At 44.2% G+C, this 18,139-nt stretch overlaps 1 protein-coding gene across 1 annotated transcript in view; it reads right to left on the bottom strand.

Moving 5' to 3' along the window:
• The window catches only part of fat1b (FAT atypical cadherin 1b), a 59,382-nt gene extending 42,270 nt beyond the window's left edge, over positions 1 to 17,112 (bottom strand). Inside the window, exons 1-11 of the mRNA XM_064972651.1 lie at positions 13,847 to 17,112; positions 13,302 to 13,420; positions 13,066 to 13,163; positions 12,873 to 12,970; positions 10,634 to 10,695; positions 10,138 to 10,491; positions 9,547 to 9,757; positions 7,405 to 7,544; positions 4,991 to 5,266; positions 3,849 to 4,059; positions 9 to 3,676 (exon numbers count right to left, since the gene is read on the bottom strand). Coding sequence (XP_064828723.1) covers positions 9 to 3,676; positions 3,849 to 4,059; positions 4,991 to 5,266; positions 7,405 to 7,544; positions 9,547 to 9,757; positions 10,138 to 10,491; positions 10,634 to 10,695; positions 12,873 to 12,970; positions 13,066 to 13,163; positions 13,302 to 13,420; positions 13,847 to 17,108 — 8,499 coding nt within the window. The 5' untranslated portion in view covers positions 17,109 to 17,112. The remainder of the gene's footprint in view (positions 1 to 8; positions 3,677 to 3,848; positions 4,060 to 4,990; positions 5,267 to 7,404; positions 7,545 to 9,546; positions 9,758 to 10,137; positions 10,492 to 10,633; positions 10,696 to 12,872; positions 12,971 to 13,065; positions 13,164 to 13,301; positions 13,421 to 13,846) is intronic.
• Positions 17,113 to 18,139: the final 1,027 nt, after the last annotated feature.

The following is an 18,139-nucleotide window of genomic DNA, read 5'->3' as shown; positions in this document are numbered from 1 at the left end:
TCAGTAGCTTTCACCTGAATCACTGAGGTCCCTTTAGGTAGGTTCTCAACAACAAATGATCTGTAAGAGTCCGATTCAAACTGTGGACTGTTATCGTTGACGTCCTGTACCTGAATATGGAGTTGAACAGTAGTAACCACATCAATGTCCTCTAGGTCGCCCTGTGCCTGCAGAGTCAGCAGGTACCATTTAGTGGTTTCAAAGTCAAGACGTTTGGCTAGTTTGAGCTTCCCTGTGTCTGTGTTGACAACGAAGACTTGGTCTTGGTTGCTCTCAGGGGTGCTGCCTTTAACAAGGTTGTATACCAAAAGCTGCTCACTCTCTTGGATGACATCAATCTCAGAACCTATAGGAAGACCCTCACTGACTGACCATCTCTTCTGTAACTCAACTAGTTTTGGCACGGTCACCTCCTTGGGCAGTAGTCTGATATATACTGGCACCAAAGTTTTTTTCGGTGGATCTCCAGCGTCTTTAGCACTCACATAAAAGGAAAAGAGGTCATTTTTATAAGCTGTAAAATTATTTGTGGCAATTATATCACCATTGAGAGGATGTATGTCAAAACCTCCCACCTCAGATTGTACAGTGTAAGTGATGTCAGCATTGCTGCCTTCATCTGCGTCCACAGCAGTAACTCTGACTATGACAGTTCCTTCAGAGACGTCCCTGGGAATATTGGCTTTGTATTCTGCTGCCCTGAACTGAGGAGCGTTATCGTTAACATCAGTCAGAATCACGTTGACAGAGGTGAAGCCTAGCTTTCCCCCTCCATCTTTAGCCATCAGACTAATAGAGATTAGGTTACTGATGACATTTTCTCTGTCTAAGCTTTCCACAGTAAAAATCTCCCCATTTTCATTGATAGTGAATTTGTCCTTTACCACATCATTCACTATGTAATATGTCACCTTGCCATACACTCCAAGATCTTTATCGGTAGCTGTGACTTGAGTGACCAACGTGCCAACAGGTGAGTTCTCCAACAGCTCTACAACAGAGTCAGTGTGGGAGAAAGAGGGGCTGTGGAGGTTAGAAGTGACCACTGTGACCTGTACATTACATACACTACTATAAAGCCCATCAGACACAGACACACTGAGGTTATAGAGTGTCTCCCTGTTCAGCTTGCGGTATTTCGATATGACAATCTCTCCACTCCTTCCATCTATGGTGAAGCTGGAGTCCTCATTGCCAGAGAGTAGGGAGTACTCCAGGCGGTCAGTGTCTGACAGGTCAGCATCAGAGGTCCTCACACAGGCTACAAAATGACCCCTTTGGGCCAGCTGGCTGACCATAGCCTTATACAGATGCTGTGTGAAGACTGGTGGGTTGTCATTGATGTCTGTCACTGAGATGATGACCTGGACCTCACTGGATTGGGCAGGGACACCCCCATCCACAGCTCTGACCACCAACCTATGTTGTGGTCCCACCTCAAAGTCTAACAGGCCAGAGGTCATGATCACCCCACTCTCTTGGTCAATGGTGAAGTATTCTGAGCCACCCTCCTCCTCCACTAACTGGTAAAACAGCACTTTGTTGTTGCCCGAGTCTGAGTCTATAGCAGACACCTGTAACACTGACGAGTCAATGTCAGACAACTCAGACACACTGGCCTCATATAACCTCTCTTTGAAAGTCGGTGCGTTATCATTGACGTCCTCCAAGATAATGTCAAGGAACACTTCAGAGTGAGCCCCTGTAAGTGAGTCTGAGGCTCGGATACTAAGTCTGTATGCTGGGTGGGTCTCGTAGTCCAACGGCTGTACAACATGGAAGACACCAGTGATGAAACTAATGGAGAACTGACCTAAAGGGTCTCCCTTTGATATGCTATAGACAGTCCTTGGTCCCTCTGAAGCATTGGCCTGGATCTTCACAATGGAGGTGTCTAATGGAACATCCTCTGGTATAACTATGTCATAGGATGATTTTTCAAACACAGGTACGGCTTTGCTCACCACTGACACAGCCACCTCCACTGTTGCCGAGAGAGATGGGTCCCCTCTGTCTTTAGCGATGACGCTGATTGCAAACTTAGTGTCAACGTCTTTTGGGTGAATGGTCCCTTTGAGTGAGATTTCACCTGAGGGGCTGATCTGAAAATATCCCCAGTCTTCTTTCAGCTGGTATTTGATCTCAGCATTCCTACCAATGTCTTTATCCACTGTGGTTATCTGCCTGACAACCTGACCCACTGCCGAATCTAACTGCACCAGGGCTGAGTAGGGGAGTCCCACGAACACAGGCTCATTGTCATTTACATCTTCAATGGTCACCACCACAAGAGCATGAGCCACCCCTGAGGATCTGTGTTCCTTCGTCACCTCCACAACGATCTCAAATGTATCCTGTTCCTCTCGATCGAAAGGTACTCCCGTCGTAAACAGCACACCAGAGGTGTGTCCAATTTCAAACCTCCCCTGTGGGTTCAGGATGGTGTAAAATAGAGGTTCGTTTAACCTTTTTCTCGCAGCAGTCACCACAGCCAGAGTTTTCCTCTCAGATGAGTTCTCTGGTAGAGAGACAGTATACAGGTCCTCGGCAAACGCCAGATCTTTGTTCTGATTCTCTCTTATGTTAATTTTGACCATGGCAGTCTTGGTGAACTTCCCATCAGACACGCCGACTGTCAACTTGTACCCATTTCGCAACTGGGCTGGATTCAAAACAGAAATAACGCCTGACTTGGGATCAATCATGAATTGACCTCCTATGTTTCCATCTGAGATAGAGAACAGTAGTTTGGAACCAGCTCCTGAATCCAGATCAGTGGCGTTTATAGAAATCACCTTCACTCCACTGTAGGTTGGCACTATGACAGACGTCTCAAACACGTCTTGGCTGAATGTTGGGGGGCAATCATTGACATCAGTGATGTGGATGGTGACATAGGCTATGATCTCAGAGAAAAGTTGTGGCTTTCCACTGTCATGGACCTGCACAGTGAAGTTGAACTCTGACCTCTGCTCATAATCCAGGCCAGTGACAGTGCGAATGGCTCCGGTGCTGGAGTCAATGGCGAAGTATTCAAGGGCATAGGGCTCTACAATCTGGTAGACCAGCCTGCCATTCAGATCACTGTCAGCATCAGTGGCTTGGATAACCAGAGGAGACCTTCCATTGGTTAGCACCACACTGTTAACAGGGGCGGACTCACTGACAACTCCTCTGAACTCTGTCTGTGTGAACACTGGACTGTTGTCATTCTCATCTCTGAGGTGAATAAGGACTGTAACATAGTTCACCATCTCTGCCATGTTGGTGGCCTGCACTGTCAGTCTATATGAAGACACACTCTCATAGTCCAACAGCCTCTGAGTGACAACAACCCCAGAGGTTGGATTGATATGGAAGGCGTTATTGACATTTCCCTCTCTGATCTGGTAGAGGACGGAAGAGTGACTGGAGGCAGAGAGCAGAGTAACTAAGCTCCCTACAGGGGCTGTCTCACTGATAACAGCTGAGATCTCCTCCTCAGGGAACCTGGGCCTGGCGTTATCTGGCACAGTGACAGCTATACGTACTGTTGTCACCGCACTCAGTGGAGGCGCTCCTCTGTCTGACGCCTTTACAGCCAGTTCAAACTGACTCTTGTCATCACGATCTAGCTCCTTAGCCACTGTAATGGTCCCCAGGACGAGGTCGATAGCAAACGAGTTGTCCTCGTTCCCTGTGAAGGGAAAACACCAAAAGAGTAAAAAGCAAAGATATTAGTAACAGCATGGATTGTTATTCTACAGTCTGGTGTACTGTAGTTATTCATTCATTAATTATTAATTAATAGTCAAAGTCATGGTACACAGAGTCATGGTTTCAACAGTGTGGTAGGAACAGTACTGTACCTGACTCTATGATGTAGCTGATCTCTGCATTGCTTCCTCTGTCTCGGTCCTGAGCAGAAACTTGAAGTACAGCCAATCCCACAGCAGCTGACTCAAACACCTGGCCTGAGTACTGGGGGCTGGTGAACCAGGGGGTGTTATCATTGGTGTCCTCCACGTTAACTATCACTCTGACCAGGTTACGCTTTACAGGCACACAATCATCACACACCTGGAAAACACATGGATCACAGTACTCATATAAGACATTATGTCACACATGGGTAGGTGCTACACTGTACCAGTTATTCCTACAGGCCTGTTTCTCAAACAAAACATCAACCAAGACATCCACACAGTGACACAGAAAGGCCTGTTTATCCGCTTGATTTGAAAGTTTTGTTTGTCCGCTTGATTTTATCTGAAATGCTTGTTTGCCATCTTGATTTGATCTGATTTGAAAGGCTTGTTTATCAGCTTGATTTGCGTGTTATGAGTGATACATGACTCATTGTGCGTTCCAAATAATAGCACCCTCCTCCCTATATAGTGCACTACTTTTGTGGGCCATGGTCAAAAGTAGTGCACTATAAAGGGAATAGGGTGCCATCTGGGACACATCCAAATTAAATACCTAGTTTTGTCTTACTATGACAGTGAGGGTGTCTTACCATGACAGTGAGGGTGGTAGAGCATGTTGTCTTACCATGACAGTGAGGGTGTCGTCTTACCATGACAGTGAGGGTGTGGCGGTAGAGCCCTCATGTCTTACCATGACAGTGAGGGTGTGGCTTACCATGACAGTGAGGGTGTGGCCCTCATGTCGGTGAGAGCCCTCATGTCGTCTTACTATGACAGTGATGACATGTCGTCTTACCATGACAGTGAGGGTGTGGCGGTAGAGCCCTCATGTCGTCTTACCATGACAGTGAGGGTGTGGCGGTAGAGCCTCATGTTGTCTTACCATGACAGTGAGGGTGTGGCGGTAGAGCCCTCATGTCGTCTTACCATGAGCCCTCATGTCGTCTTACCATGACAGTGAGGGTGTGGCGGTAGAGCCCTCATGTCGTCTTACCATGACAGTGAGTGTGTGACGGTAGATCCCTCATGTCGTCTTACCATGACAGTAAGGGTGTGGCGGTAGATCCCTCATGTTGTCTTACCATGACAGTGAGGGTGTGTTTGTTCATGACCTCGTGGTCCAGTGGTTCTGTGGTGTAGAGCTGTCCCGTCCCAGGGTCCAGCCTGAACCTCCTCTGGCTGAAGAGATCAGTGCTGCTCAGCAGAGTGAAGGTTAGCTTGTTCCTCTGGTCTCTGTCTGTGGCACTGAGCTGCAGAATGCCTGTTTCTGGTGCTGTGTCCTCTGGGATGCTGACCTCATACTGGGGCTGAGAGAACTGGGGCTGGTGGTTGTTGGTGTCAATCACTTTGATGAACACCTAGGTAAATGAAGACTGTGTATTTGTTGCACCAATTTCCAACATGCATTACGCTTTTATATTTAAAATAGTCTTCCCTTGTTTCCTGAGTAGAGTCAGCACTAAAAGTGTTCACTTCTAAGATCCTGATTGAATGTCCAATATTTTGCTACTGTAGCTATTTTCAACATTAGTTCCATACTCTATAAACCCACATAAGAGGGGAAAGAGAAGTGACTCAACGGCATTATGTGCAGGAACATATGGTAGAAATTAAACTGAGGTAGAAATTGCCATAAATAAATGTGCTTTTTAGAGAAAAAGTCGCTACAAACAAACAAATGAAGAAATTATAATGTTTGGCAGATGCCTAGATTGCAATAAAACCGCTTGGGTAAACAATTCTCTAAACCTGGACCTTTAAAACCATATGAAGGCCATGTGTGCATCCCAGATGACAGCCTAACCCTAATGTAGTGCACTACTATAATAAGGAATAGGGTTCAATTTAGTATGCAGCTCATGATTATCATTTCACGGTGGAATTTCTCTGGAACCAGAGACACTGAAACTGAGACTGAACCATAACAAAACAGTGAATGTCATTCCCTGTCTAACCAATCGCTTCACCCCAGGCAGTTGGTCATGGTGATGCATGCCATTTCTGTGCACAAACACCTACAAATCCTCCACCAACAACAAGCACACATGGACGGCTTGAGGATGTTGTGGCTGTAGGAACAAGGAGGTATATGTATTTGGTGCAGATCACTCAACACAAACTATACCTAGATAAAATGGCCTTAGTCTCAAGGTAATGTGTGCAGTATATGAAATGTCTTACAAGGTCGCAGCCTAAGGCCTACATCGGCGATGACTTCTTTTTGATTCCCTAAATGTCAGTCATCACCGATGTATTGCATTTAACATTTTACAACTATCCTGAACAAAAATATAAACGCAACATGTAGTGTTGGTCCCATGTTTCATTAGCTGAAATAAAAGATCCCAGAAATGTTTCATATGCACAAAAAGCTTATTTCTCTAACATTTTGCACACAAATTTGTTTACATCCCTGTTAGTGAGAATTTCTCCTTTGTCAAGATAATCCATCCACCTGACAGGTGTGGCATATCAAGAAGCTGATTAAACAGCATGGTCATTATACAGGTGCACCTTACACTGGGGACAATAAAAGGCCACTCTAAAATGTGCAGTTTTGTCACACAACATAATGCCATCAATGACTCAAGGTTTGAAGGAACATGCAATTGGCATGCTGACTGCAGGAATGTCCACTAGAGCTGTTGCCAGAGAATGTAATGTTAATTTCTCTACCATAAGCCGCCTCCCAATGTAATTTTAGAGAATTTGGCAGTATGTACAACTGGGCTCACAACCACATGGAACCACGCCAGCCCAGGACCTCCACATCCGGCTTCACCTGCAGGATTGTCTGAGACCAGCCACCTGACCACGCCCTGACCATAGAGAGCCTTTGTTTTTCTATGGTAAAGTAGGTCAGGGCGTGACTGGGGGGTTTTCTAGTTATTATTTTCTATGTGGGGTTCTAGTTTCGTTTTTCTATGTTGGTGTTTGGTATGATTCCCAATTAGAGGCAGCTGGCTATCGTTGTCTCTTATTGGGGATCATATTTAAGTAGCATTTTTTTCCACCTGTGTTTTATGGGATATTGTTTTGAGTTAGTGTATGTTATACCTCTTTGTTACGGTTCGTTGTTTGTTTCGTTCTTTCTATGTTCTTTTGGTGCGTTTCTAATAAATAATATGTGGAAACCATATCGCGCTGCAGCTTGGTCCGATAATTATTCCAGCGAATGTGACGATTACATTGAACACCATCACATCTCTCTTTTTATTCATTGGAATACTTTAATTCTAAATAACGTTTTTTTACTAAAAACATTGCCCCTAAATAATCCCTTTACGGGCCTGTTGCCAACCCCTGCTTTACAATATCTCAGAATCATTTAAAATACGTTGGAAGATGTACATAAAAATCCACCAGCCAACTCATTTGTCATTCGGCAGTGTGACAAGACAACGGCATTCCCTGTATGCTAGCATGGTACCCATATGGCAGGAGTTATCTGGAAAAAAATATATTCAGTCCTGTGTTTTTCAGTGTCGTGAATTACCTGGGTGCTGATGTATCTGTTTCCATCTGTTGCCTCCACTGTCAGGCTGTAATTTGATTTTGGTTCTGCATGGAGGGGTTTGGCTAAAATGACGGTTCCACTGCCCTTGCCTACATCGAAGCGGCTGTCAGCGTTGCCACCTGTTATCAGCGTAATGAGAAGTGACAGTGGATTAAATTAACGTTTCCCTTTCTCTCAACAGGAGACATATAGAGCTTTTTTTTGGATGCATTGTCTTCTATGCTTAAGAATAAACCCATATAATCCTATTTAATCTTATTCTATTTGATAACAACACCAGAGAGTGGACAAAATGTCAAAAATAGACATACACAATTTTATTTAATCAACGATGTTACATTTTTTTATGAAATCTGTACAAATTGCGCATTCTGAGAAAGCATCACAAAGCCTAACAAAGAACAGGAGGTAGATAACAAGATCTGGGTAATCTCTGCAGCAGATACCTTCTGTAGTACACGTCAAGTCGCACGCCATTTGAGCGATGTAAAACACTTCTTTAGCGTGCATGTCTCCTTGCCAATTAAAGAGAAATCCGCAGAGGGTGAGAGAAAGCGGAGAGTTTGAACAGAGGAGCAGAACAGAAGAGAGATCAAGTTGTCAGTTGTAGGACAGTTAATTAGTGCAGGAGAAGAGGTAAAGAGAAAGAGAAGTGAACGATGTCTAACGGGTTGTTATCTAGCAAGCCTTACTTCTAACAGGGGTTGTTACCTAGCAAGCCTTACTTCTAACAGGGGTTGTTACCTAGCAAGCCTTACTTCTAACAGGGGTTGTTACCTAGCAAGCCTTACTTCTAACAGGGGTTGTTACCTAGCAAGCCTTACTTCTAACAGGGGTTGTTACCTAGCAAGCCTTACTTCTAACAGGGGATATTACCTAGCAAGCCTTACTTCTAACAAGGGTTGTTACCTAGCAAGCCTTACTTCTAACAGGGATTGTTATCTAGCAAGCCTTACTTCTAACAGGGGTTGTTACCTAGCAAGCCTTACTTCTAACAGGGTTGTTACCTAGCGAGCCTTACTTCTAACAGGGGTTGTTATCTAGCAAGCCTTACTTCTAACAGGGGTTGTTACTTAGCAAGCCTTACTTCTAACAGGGTTGTTACCTAGCAAGCCTTACTTCTAACAGGGGTTGTTATCTAGCGAGCCTTACTTCGAACAGGGGTTGTTACCTAGCAAGCCTTACTTCTAACAGGGGTTGTTATCTAGCAGGCGTCACTTCTAACAGGGGTTGTTATCTAGCAAGCGTTACTTCGAACAGGGGTTGTTACCTAGCAAGCCTTACTTCTAACAGGGGTTGTTACCTAGCAAGCCTTACTTCTAACAGGGGTTGTTACCTAGCAAGCCTTACTTCTAACAGGGGTTTTACCTAGCAAGCCTTACTTCTAACAGGGTTGTTACCTAGCGAGCCTTACTTCTAACAGGGGTTGTTATCTAGCAAGCCTTACTTCTAACAGGGGTTGTTACCTAGCAAGCCTTACTTCTAACAGGGGTTGTTACCTAGCAAGCCTTACTTCTAACAGGGGTTGTTACCTAGCAAGCCTTACTTCTAACAGGGGTTGTTATCTAGCAAGCCTTACTTCGAACAGGGGTTGTTACCTAGCAAGCCTTACTTCTAACAGGGGTTGTTATCTAGCAGGCCTTACTTCTAACAGGGGTTGTTATCTAGCAAGCCTTACTTCGAACAGGGGTTGTTACCTAGCAAGCCTTACTTCTAACATGGGTTGTTACCTAGCAAGCCTTACTTCTAACATGGGTTGTTACCTAGCAAGCCTTACTTCTAACAGGGGTTGTTATCTAGCAAGCTTTACTTCTAACAGGGGTTGTTATCTAGCAAGCCTTACTTCTAACAGGGGTTGTTACCTAGCAAGCCTTACTTCTAACAGGGGTTGTTAACTAGCAAACCTTATTTCTGACATGGGCTGTTACCTAGCAAACCTTTGGGAAATTAAGCCTAAAGACTTCAACATAGCAGCTCAAGTTTTTACAGAATAATGGTGATATCAACAATAGTAACCCACATTCACACATTTTCTGCGTGGGAAATTATTAATGTGCTGGGTTCCTGTAATTTTTATGCAGACAGGTGAGTCTGGAAAAACAAATGTGTGTTACTGGTTACCTGTGATTTGGAACCAGACAGGTGCGTCTATGGGTTGGGTGGAGATGACCCCCACCATGTGAGCCACTGGGTCAGTCTCCATGACAGAGAAGACGAGGGAGGTCTCTTCAAACACCAAGGGCTCAGAGGAGGGCTCAGGCCTCACAATCCACTCAATGTGCAGCCGACAGGTTGAGGACCTTTGGGGTCTCCCGTTGTCCACCACTTTAATCTGGGCAACGGCACAACATGGGAGAGCAAGGGATAATAACTGGGTTATTAACAGAAATACTTAAGGTGCTGCCTTGTGCTAAATGGACGTAATACATGTTATACATCAGTAGCAGCAGACTTAATACACATGTTATACATCAGTAGCATGCTGAGCAGACTTAATACACATGTTATACATCAGTAGCATGCTGAGCAGACTTAATACACATGTTGAGCATACATATTGCATGTCTTTAACTAGTTCATATTTAAACACAAAGTTTGAAGCTGCAGGCTGGTGCTGAATGGCTATATAAATATTATAGATAATTTAATACATTTCATTGCTAAACAGATGTAATACCACAGTAGCTACTGTAACAAGCTGTACAGACTTACTGTAAGGATGGCATGCTGTCCTGCCGAGACAACCTCTCTGGAGAACACATGGCCAGTTTGGGGTTCGATGAAGAACCTCCCCTGATCGTCTTCCCCCTCGATGCTGTAGGACATCTCAGCGTTGGGGCCCGTGTCTCTGTCAGAGGCGATCACTCTGTAGATTGGCTCGATCCTCTCTGTTGGTCTCTCCCTGTCTCCATTTGACCTGTCCCTGTCTGACCTGTCCCTCTCTGGGAGCTGGACCTTATAGATCTTCTCCAGGAACTGTGGGGTGTTGTCGTTCTCATCCTGCACCCTCACCACCACCCGGACAGCTGTGGACCTGGCTGGCACGCCCTTGTCTGTTACTGTGATCTGGGTGTGAGGAAGAAGGGGAAGGGTCAAGCAAGCATTAGGTGTCACTTTTACAGGATGTTAGATATTCATATTTTGATTAATTGGATATTGATTTCCAGAACGTCCAATAGGATGATGCTATGTATAAAAGATGGTTCACCTCCAGTGTATGTTCCTCTTGGTGCTCTCTGTCCAGTTTTCTGGAAGTGGTTGTCACCAAACCTGTCAGGTCAGATATCAAACACAGACTGTATTAATACAGTCATGATCTACATGTAAGATACTCCTGTGTTCTTGCAAAACTCCCATTTGCATCACTGATAATGTGGGTTAATGTTATTCAAATGCAAATGAACATGGGTATGTTTCAGAGGCATAGAATGTTTGTGTCTTGTACCCAGTACATGTAGCTCCACCCAGCTCTGAGGAGCTGGAATAGACCTTCAGACATGTTCTACTTTATATATGGTTCTTAAACACTGGGCCATAAACACAGGTTTTATACACAAATTCATGCACATAAGCCCAAAGAAATTAACCACTTCCAATACAACAAGTTTGTGCCATATTCTGAGGAAAGGAAAACTGGTTTTTTTCCCAAGACTTAATGGGATGCTTGTTAGGTTAAATGTGGAGTCCACTTGCCCATTGAAACCACATAAACGATGGCTGTTTTGTGTGCTATGTATGATTAGCAGTGGGAAAAAATACATTTTGTAAGCCAAGCCTGTTGATAGCATAGCATTATGTTAGTTATGCAGGGGGAAAGTCCACCACAACATAGGGCTGGGAAGGTTCTTGATTGCTACTTGAATTAACAATGAAGTAACTAAATAATGACATAATGGAAGTAACTTATTCTTCTCAACAGTTATAGTATAAAGAAACAAGTCAAGATTTACTGTATCAGAAGGAAAATACATTCTAATACTGTAGCTAAGGATAGGTAACCTATTATAGGTCTACAGACTACAATACAAATGTCTGGAAGTTGTTAAAGAAGGAATCCATTTCCTACTTGGTTGGATCTGTTCTCCACAGGGTCTTTTTTGGTAAAAACGCCGACATTGTTCTCAACCTGATATAGTCCCTGTCCCAAATGGCACCCTATTACTTACATAGTGCACTCCTTTTGATCAGAGCTCTGGCCAAAAGTAAGTGCACGATATAGGGAATAGGGTGCCATTGGGGAGCGGTATGAAGCTGGTTGATTTACAGTGAAAGGGCTTTTTCATGGTCAGTAAACCCTGTTGGCTGGGTGCACAAGGGCTTTTTCATGGTCTGTAAACCCTATTGGCTGAGTGCACAAGGGCTTTCTCATGGTCAGTAAACCCTATTGGCTGAGTGCACAAGGGCTTTCTCATGGTCAGTAAACCCTGTTGGCTGGGTGCACAAGGGCTTTCTCATGGTCAGTAAACCCTGTTGTCTGGGTGCACAAGGGCTTTCTCATGGTCAGTAAACCCTGTTGGCTGGGTGCACAAGGGCTTTCTCATGGTCAATAAACCCTGTTGGCTGGGCGCACAAGGGCTTTCTCATGGTCAGTAAACCCTGTTGTCTGGGTGCACAAGGGCTTTCTCATGGTCAGTAAACCATGTTAGCTGGGTGCACAAGGGCTTTCTCATGGTCAATAAACCCTGTTGGCTGGGTGCACAAGGGCTTTCTCATGGACACAACAGAAAATAGTCTAGTGTTAGAAATAAACTAAATGACATGGTGTGGCCATCAAGCTCTAACCTGGTCCCAGATCTGTATTTGCATTAGCCAAGTCCTCTGACTGTTTCATGACATTACAAGGAGTTGGCTCAACAAGCACAGATATGGGACCAGGCTCACCCAGATGACATGAAACACAGAGATATATGCTGGACAAACAGCAACACTATCTCTACACTGGACTAGCAATGTTAGATGTGCTTTACAGGGAGTGCTGCCATAAAACTTTGCATAACAGGAGCGCTTCCATGAGAAGAGTTCGTACTGAGTGAGATGTCTATGCAAACTGAAAATGTTCATGTTTAAATTAGCCTACTGTGCAAAACTGTTCAGGGATGTTGCGCTTGTTATGACATCAAATGGTTTACAGTATAACGAAAAGTACAACACTTTGGCTAAAATCGGTTAAACATGATGACGCAATAGGACAGTCTCACACAAAGATCAGTGTATAACAATACAAAGCATAGTGAGGATCGTCTTTCAAAAGTTTTGAGCTTATGCCGCGACCGTTTGTGGTAAATGGTGGCAGATTGTGGTAAATTGCGTCATTCTGGCAACAATGGTTGACACTTAAATAACGTGCCATAGAATTCTGCGGTACCCCGCTATCTGTGCTGCAGTACACCGCAACTTTTAGAGGAAGAACCACTGTAAAAATGCATGAATAGTGTTTAGGATTGCACCCGTCTGGTAGTCGATGCTGAAGAATCCCTGTGGGTTCCCGCTGGTTATCTTATAGTCGAACTGGTCACTGTTCCCAGAGTCAGGGTCCACCGCCTCACCTGGATAACAGAAGGGGAGAGAACATTCAGCAACTCTCGGAGGACAGTGGAAGTTTATAAAAGTGCTTATTTAAAAGTGCGTCTAGAAGTATGGACCTGGATAACAGATACATCCTTGGGGGAATTCTCCATGACCTCAGGATAATAGACTGGCTCGGAGGTCTGTGGTGCGTTGTCGTTGACATCTTCAACCTGAATAAGAAATAATCATACATTTGATTTGGAACACAAATGTAATTGAAAAACAATCACAAATTGCTACATGTGTATTAAGATAAATAAAAAAGAGAGACATGGACAAAAAATAACATCATCCAACAATAAACTAACCTCAATGTAGACCTCCATAAAGGACGACTGAGGCACCACAGCTAGGTCGGTGCCATAGATAGTCAGCCAGTAATGATTGGTGGTCTCATGGTCTAAAAGCTCCTGTGTCTGTATGACACCTGTGAGGAGAAAGAGAAGAAGCATGTTTCATGTCAGGCACAGTTTGGGATGAGCTTCCACTGAGCAAGGCATCACTGGGTACTCTGGTCTCACACATGGCTCGAGATCCCAGCTCTGTGCTCTCTACTTTACATAGCAAACAGGATGAAAGGCAGGATGAAAGTCCAGATATAAGTCAAAAACATCATTGAAAATGCAAAGTAAGTTCAAGAATAACCCGGTTTTAAATACCTCAGTGATAAAGGGTTGTGTTGGCCTAAAGGGACAAATGTTTTATCCAAACAAGAAAATATATGAAGACCATTTTTGCATTCACCTGGTTACAACATGCAATATATAGTACATTTCAATGCTATAGCAGGGTTAGGTTTAAAGGTTATCATTTTTTTGTGGGAAAATCATTTTAAAAAGAAGAAATCTCTTACCACTCTCTTCATCTATGGTGAATACTCCGAGGCCTGATCCGTCCCTTATAGAATAGCGTATTTCTCCAGCTCTACCTTGGTCATTGTCTTGTGCTGTAACTGTCATTATAGTTGTGCCAGTAGGAGCATCTTCTCTCACACTTCCCTTATCCACAAAGAAGGCAAACCGAGGCTGGTGCAGATTCTCATCCACATCTACTACGTAGACTTCAATAAAACATGTGCAGGACAACGACTCAGGTTTCCCTTTATCCTTGGCTCTGGCTGTCAGGTTATACACCTGTCTCCTCTCAAAGTCCAGGGTCCTTAATATACGAACAGCACCGTTTGTTTTATCAACATCAAAGTCTCCATCTCCATTGTCCAGTAGGCTGAAACGGACCTGTCCAGACTGACCTTGGTCAGGGTCATGGGCCTGTAGCCAGACCACCACCGCCCCTAGCGGGAGGTCCTCCGGCACCTTCACGCGCTGGTGGAGGGGGAAAAACCTAGGAGGGTTGTCATTGACATCCTCTAACACTATCTTCAGAGATACTGTAGAAACCATCTGAGGTTCATCAACTGCCTGATCACAGGCCACAACTTTTAGGATAATAGTTGGGTGTAGCTCCCGGTCCAATGCACTTTTAACCTTCACCACTCCCGTCTGGTCATCTATGACAAAGTGATCGGACTCAGCCATCAATGAATATCTGATGATTCTGTTGGCCCCTGAATCTTTATCTGTGGCATCAACCTGAATGACAGCTGTTCCTACGTCTGTATCCTCCCTTATCGATACAGAGTAGCTACTCTGGAGGAAGTTTGGGCTGTTGTCATTTGAATCCAGGACATTGATCTGTAAGACATGTGACGCTGACCGCTGTGGTGTTCCCAGATCATACACAGTGATGTTGAGAGTATACTTATCCATTATTTCTCTGTCTAATGGCTCCATAATCTTTAGCCAACCAGTGTCCATTTCAATCATGAAACGACTCTCAACATCTCCTCCAGATATCACAAACATCAATGTTCCACTGAAGCCATGGTCTGCGTCTATGGCACTAAGATGAGCTATCCTCATCCCAACTTGTAGGTCCTCTTTAACCTCAATGACCTTAGGAGTAGAGTCCACAAAGTGAGGAAAATAATTATTGATTGAATGAATGTCCTCAAAATGATCTTCTCTTTGAGAGGGGAGCATGGTGCCAAGAAGCAGCTTCTCAGCCATACGCCCAACCACTCCTGTATCCACACACTTTTCAAAGACGGCTCCTGAACCAGACAGGACTGTGATGTTCACAAACATTGGCTTACTTGATGTCTCCCCATCGTTGGCACTAATTTGTAAGGAGTGGAAGGACAACCTTGCAGCCTCACCGTCATGTAAGGGCAACTTGAGTGATAACAGCCCAGTGTCTGGTGTCAAGTCAAAAAGACCAAGGCTGTTGCCATCTATGACTACATGCTGAACCCCTTCCATGTCGTCTGCATCGATAGCAGACACCGCGACTATCTGCTCACCCACCCTGTAGTATCTTGGTAAGCTCACTTCACAGTCAACCTTCTCAAACAAGGGCTCATTGTCATTAAGGTTGTTGAGTGTAATAGAAACTGGAGTCTCCACTTCACGGCGGAAAGGAGAGCCCCAATCTGAAGCTCTGACTCGGAGGTTGTAAACCCTTGGCATCTTTTCATAGTCCAATTCCCTGGCAGTGCTGATGACACCTGTGAAGTAATCTATGGTAAAAGGTTGTGGTGGGTTTACATTGGCGATGGTGTAAGTAACGTAACCATTCTCTCCTTCATCCATGTCGCTGGCACTGACCGTGAGGATGCTGGTCCCCACTGGTACATTTTCATTGACATTGCCTTTGTAGGACAGTTGCTGAAAAACTGGTGCATTATTATTTACATCAATCACGTTGATGACCACCCTGGTTGATGCTTGTTCTTGGTTATTAATAATGACCTCAAAGTCATACTTGCTGGCACAGTCAGCTTGGATAGCTGCAGTTGTTGTTATCAAGCCTGTGTTTGAATTAATAGTGAAAGGATGAGTGATCTGTTGGATCTTGGGGTATTTGATGGAGTATTTCAACATGGGGTGATTTGGCATAGCTCTCACCATTACAACAGAAGTGTTGGGCGGGGAAAATTCTGTCAGGTTGACTCTGTAAATGTTTTTTTCAAATGTAGGAGCCCTTACATCAACACGTGGGGATCTCACTCTAATGACTTCAGCGGAGGAGAACTGTGGTGGGCTACCTTTATCCTCGGCCTGTAGTGTAAGATTAAATCCAAACGGACAACTATCCCAATCCACATCCTTAATGGCTTTGACCCTGTATTCTTTTCCAGCAGGGCTGGTTTTCACTGCCCTAAACTGCTGGAGTGGGTCCCCAGCTACTATACTCAGTGATGCTATCTCACCATTAGGCCCTTGATCATTGTCTTCCACGGTTACTAGAGCATATGTAGGGTCAGTGTCTGTGGCTGATGGAGCTAAGGGAACAGCTGTGAGGACGGGAGCGTGGTCATTGGCCTGCAGTACCCTGACCGTCAGCTTGGCTGTGCTGCTGAAGCCACTGCTCCCATAGAGTTTCATGCCCCGATCTACAGCCAAGACATCCATCTCAAACAGCCTCCACTCAGCGTAATCCAGCCTGGCCATGAGAGTAATCACGCCACTGGTAGGATGAATGGCAAACGTGTGGGTGTGTTCTCCTCCCAAGCTGAAATAGTACTCTGCATTTGAGCCGACGTCGGCATCGGTGGCGGTGACTCTCATAATGCTAGTTCTGATGTCAGCGTGTTCAGGCACGGAAACAGTGTAGGAGGTTGGTGAGAAAAGAGGCCGGAGATCATTGGTGTCCAGAACTCGCACTTGAACATTTGTTTGAGCGACAGCGTTGGTGCTCCATTTTAGTGCTTTGACTCTCAGTGAGTAGTGCTCCTTCACTTCCCTGTTGAGTATTGCAGAGCTGCCTCCTTTGGTCCTAATTCGCAGGAAACTGAAGTCTCCCAGTACATATTCTTCAGCCTTGAATAAAACCTCTTCATCTCCAGATTCTATTTTGTATTGAATGTCCCAGGATGGGTCTGTGATGTATATTCCCATTTTAATTGGGCATTCTACATAGCTTTTAGCAGCTGAGTTTTCATATATAGTGGTATTGTATACTGTTTGTGTAAATTGAAATGGTGATGTCTGCTGTCCAGGTATTCCTGAGCAGCTCCACAAGATCTGCATAACAATTGCTGTGAAGAGCTTTCCCATGTTGGCATCGTATATCAACATAGTTCCTTAAAAAATAAAAAAATAATAATGACTCAAGTGTGAATCAATTGCAGTCGGATGTATGTTTTGAGAACTACTATGCTTAGGTATGCTGCCAACTTAAACCAAATCCCCAAATCCAATTAAACATTTCAAGGGTATCTTAAATAAATCCCACGGCCGACAGTAAATCGCTCTGGGTAAGATCCGTCTGCTAAATGACAAAAATATCTAAATGTAGGATAATAGAGCACTCATACGCAGGCACTCTCTCTAACAGGCATAACACAAGTCAACTATAATTGTTCTGTTGCAAGCTACACTTGAGATCATTTGAGAGGAAGACTATAAATAGCCTACTGTAAATTATTGTCAATAGGCTTTTTCAATTAATCCACTTCTCAAGTAAGATTTTTAAGCAAATGCATAATTTATAACATAATGTGCAAATTAACATCAATACTCTGAAAACAATTGCTGGGTAATTAGCCTACAGAAAGCCCTACATGGAAACTCACCTTCTCACAACTTTCTGCTACTCAAGTAGTTGCCAACATTCCTTGTTGCCAAAACAACACGAATTTGAGCAGGAATACTGCAAACTGAGTTTATCTGAAGACATGTTTTATTCTTTAATATCTAAAGGAAGAGTGTATTTCGAAGTCGTTAATGAGTCATAGATTACAGTCCAATTGTTGGCTCCTCACTCTGAATGAACGGCTCGAGCGCAGCAGCAGCAGTGTGGGATACGCCTGCACTGCAAGAAGTGACGTATTTCAAGCTCGAGCGCTCGTTCTTGTCTGAAAGAATACTTACAGCAGTGAGGTAATACGAATGCCAGACAATGGATGGAGTTGGCAATACAGCACAGAACTTTTAAAAATTAAATCTTGCCCGACACCCACCTATGAGCGTGCACTGGTAATGTTATCAAGCTATTTGATATTTACAGACGGGCAGCCAGGTTCGACTTTCCCTTCCTTTGTATTTTATCGGTGTCAAGGCGAACTGCAGACACCCATCTTGTGTTT

This window comes from Oncorhynchus masou, chromosome 9 (genome assembly GCF_036934945.1).
Source record: "Oncorhynchus masou masou isolate Uvic2021 chromosome 9, UVic_Omas_1.1, whole genome shotgun sequence".
In the NCBI taxonomy this organism is placed as follows: Eukaryota; Metazoa; Chordata; class Actinopteri; order Salmoniformes; family Salmonidae; genus Oncorhynchus; species Oncorhynchus masou.
Note: the sequence above shows the minus strand (reverse complement) of the source record. Positions and strands in the feature narration are given on the sequence as shown.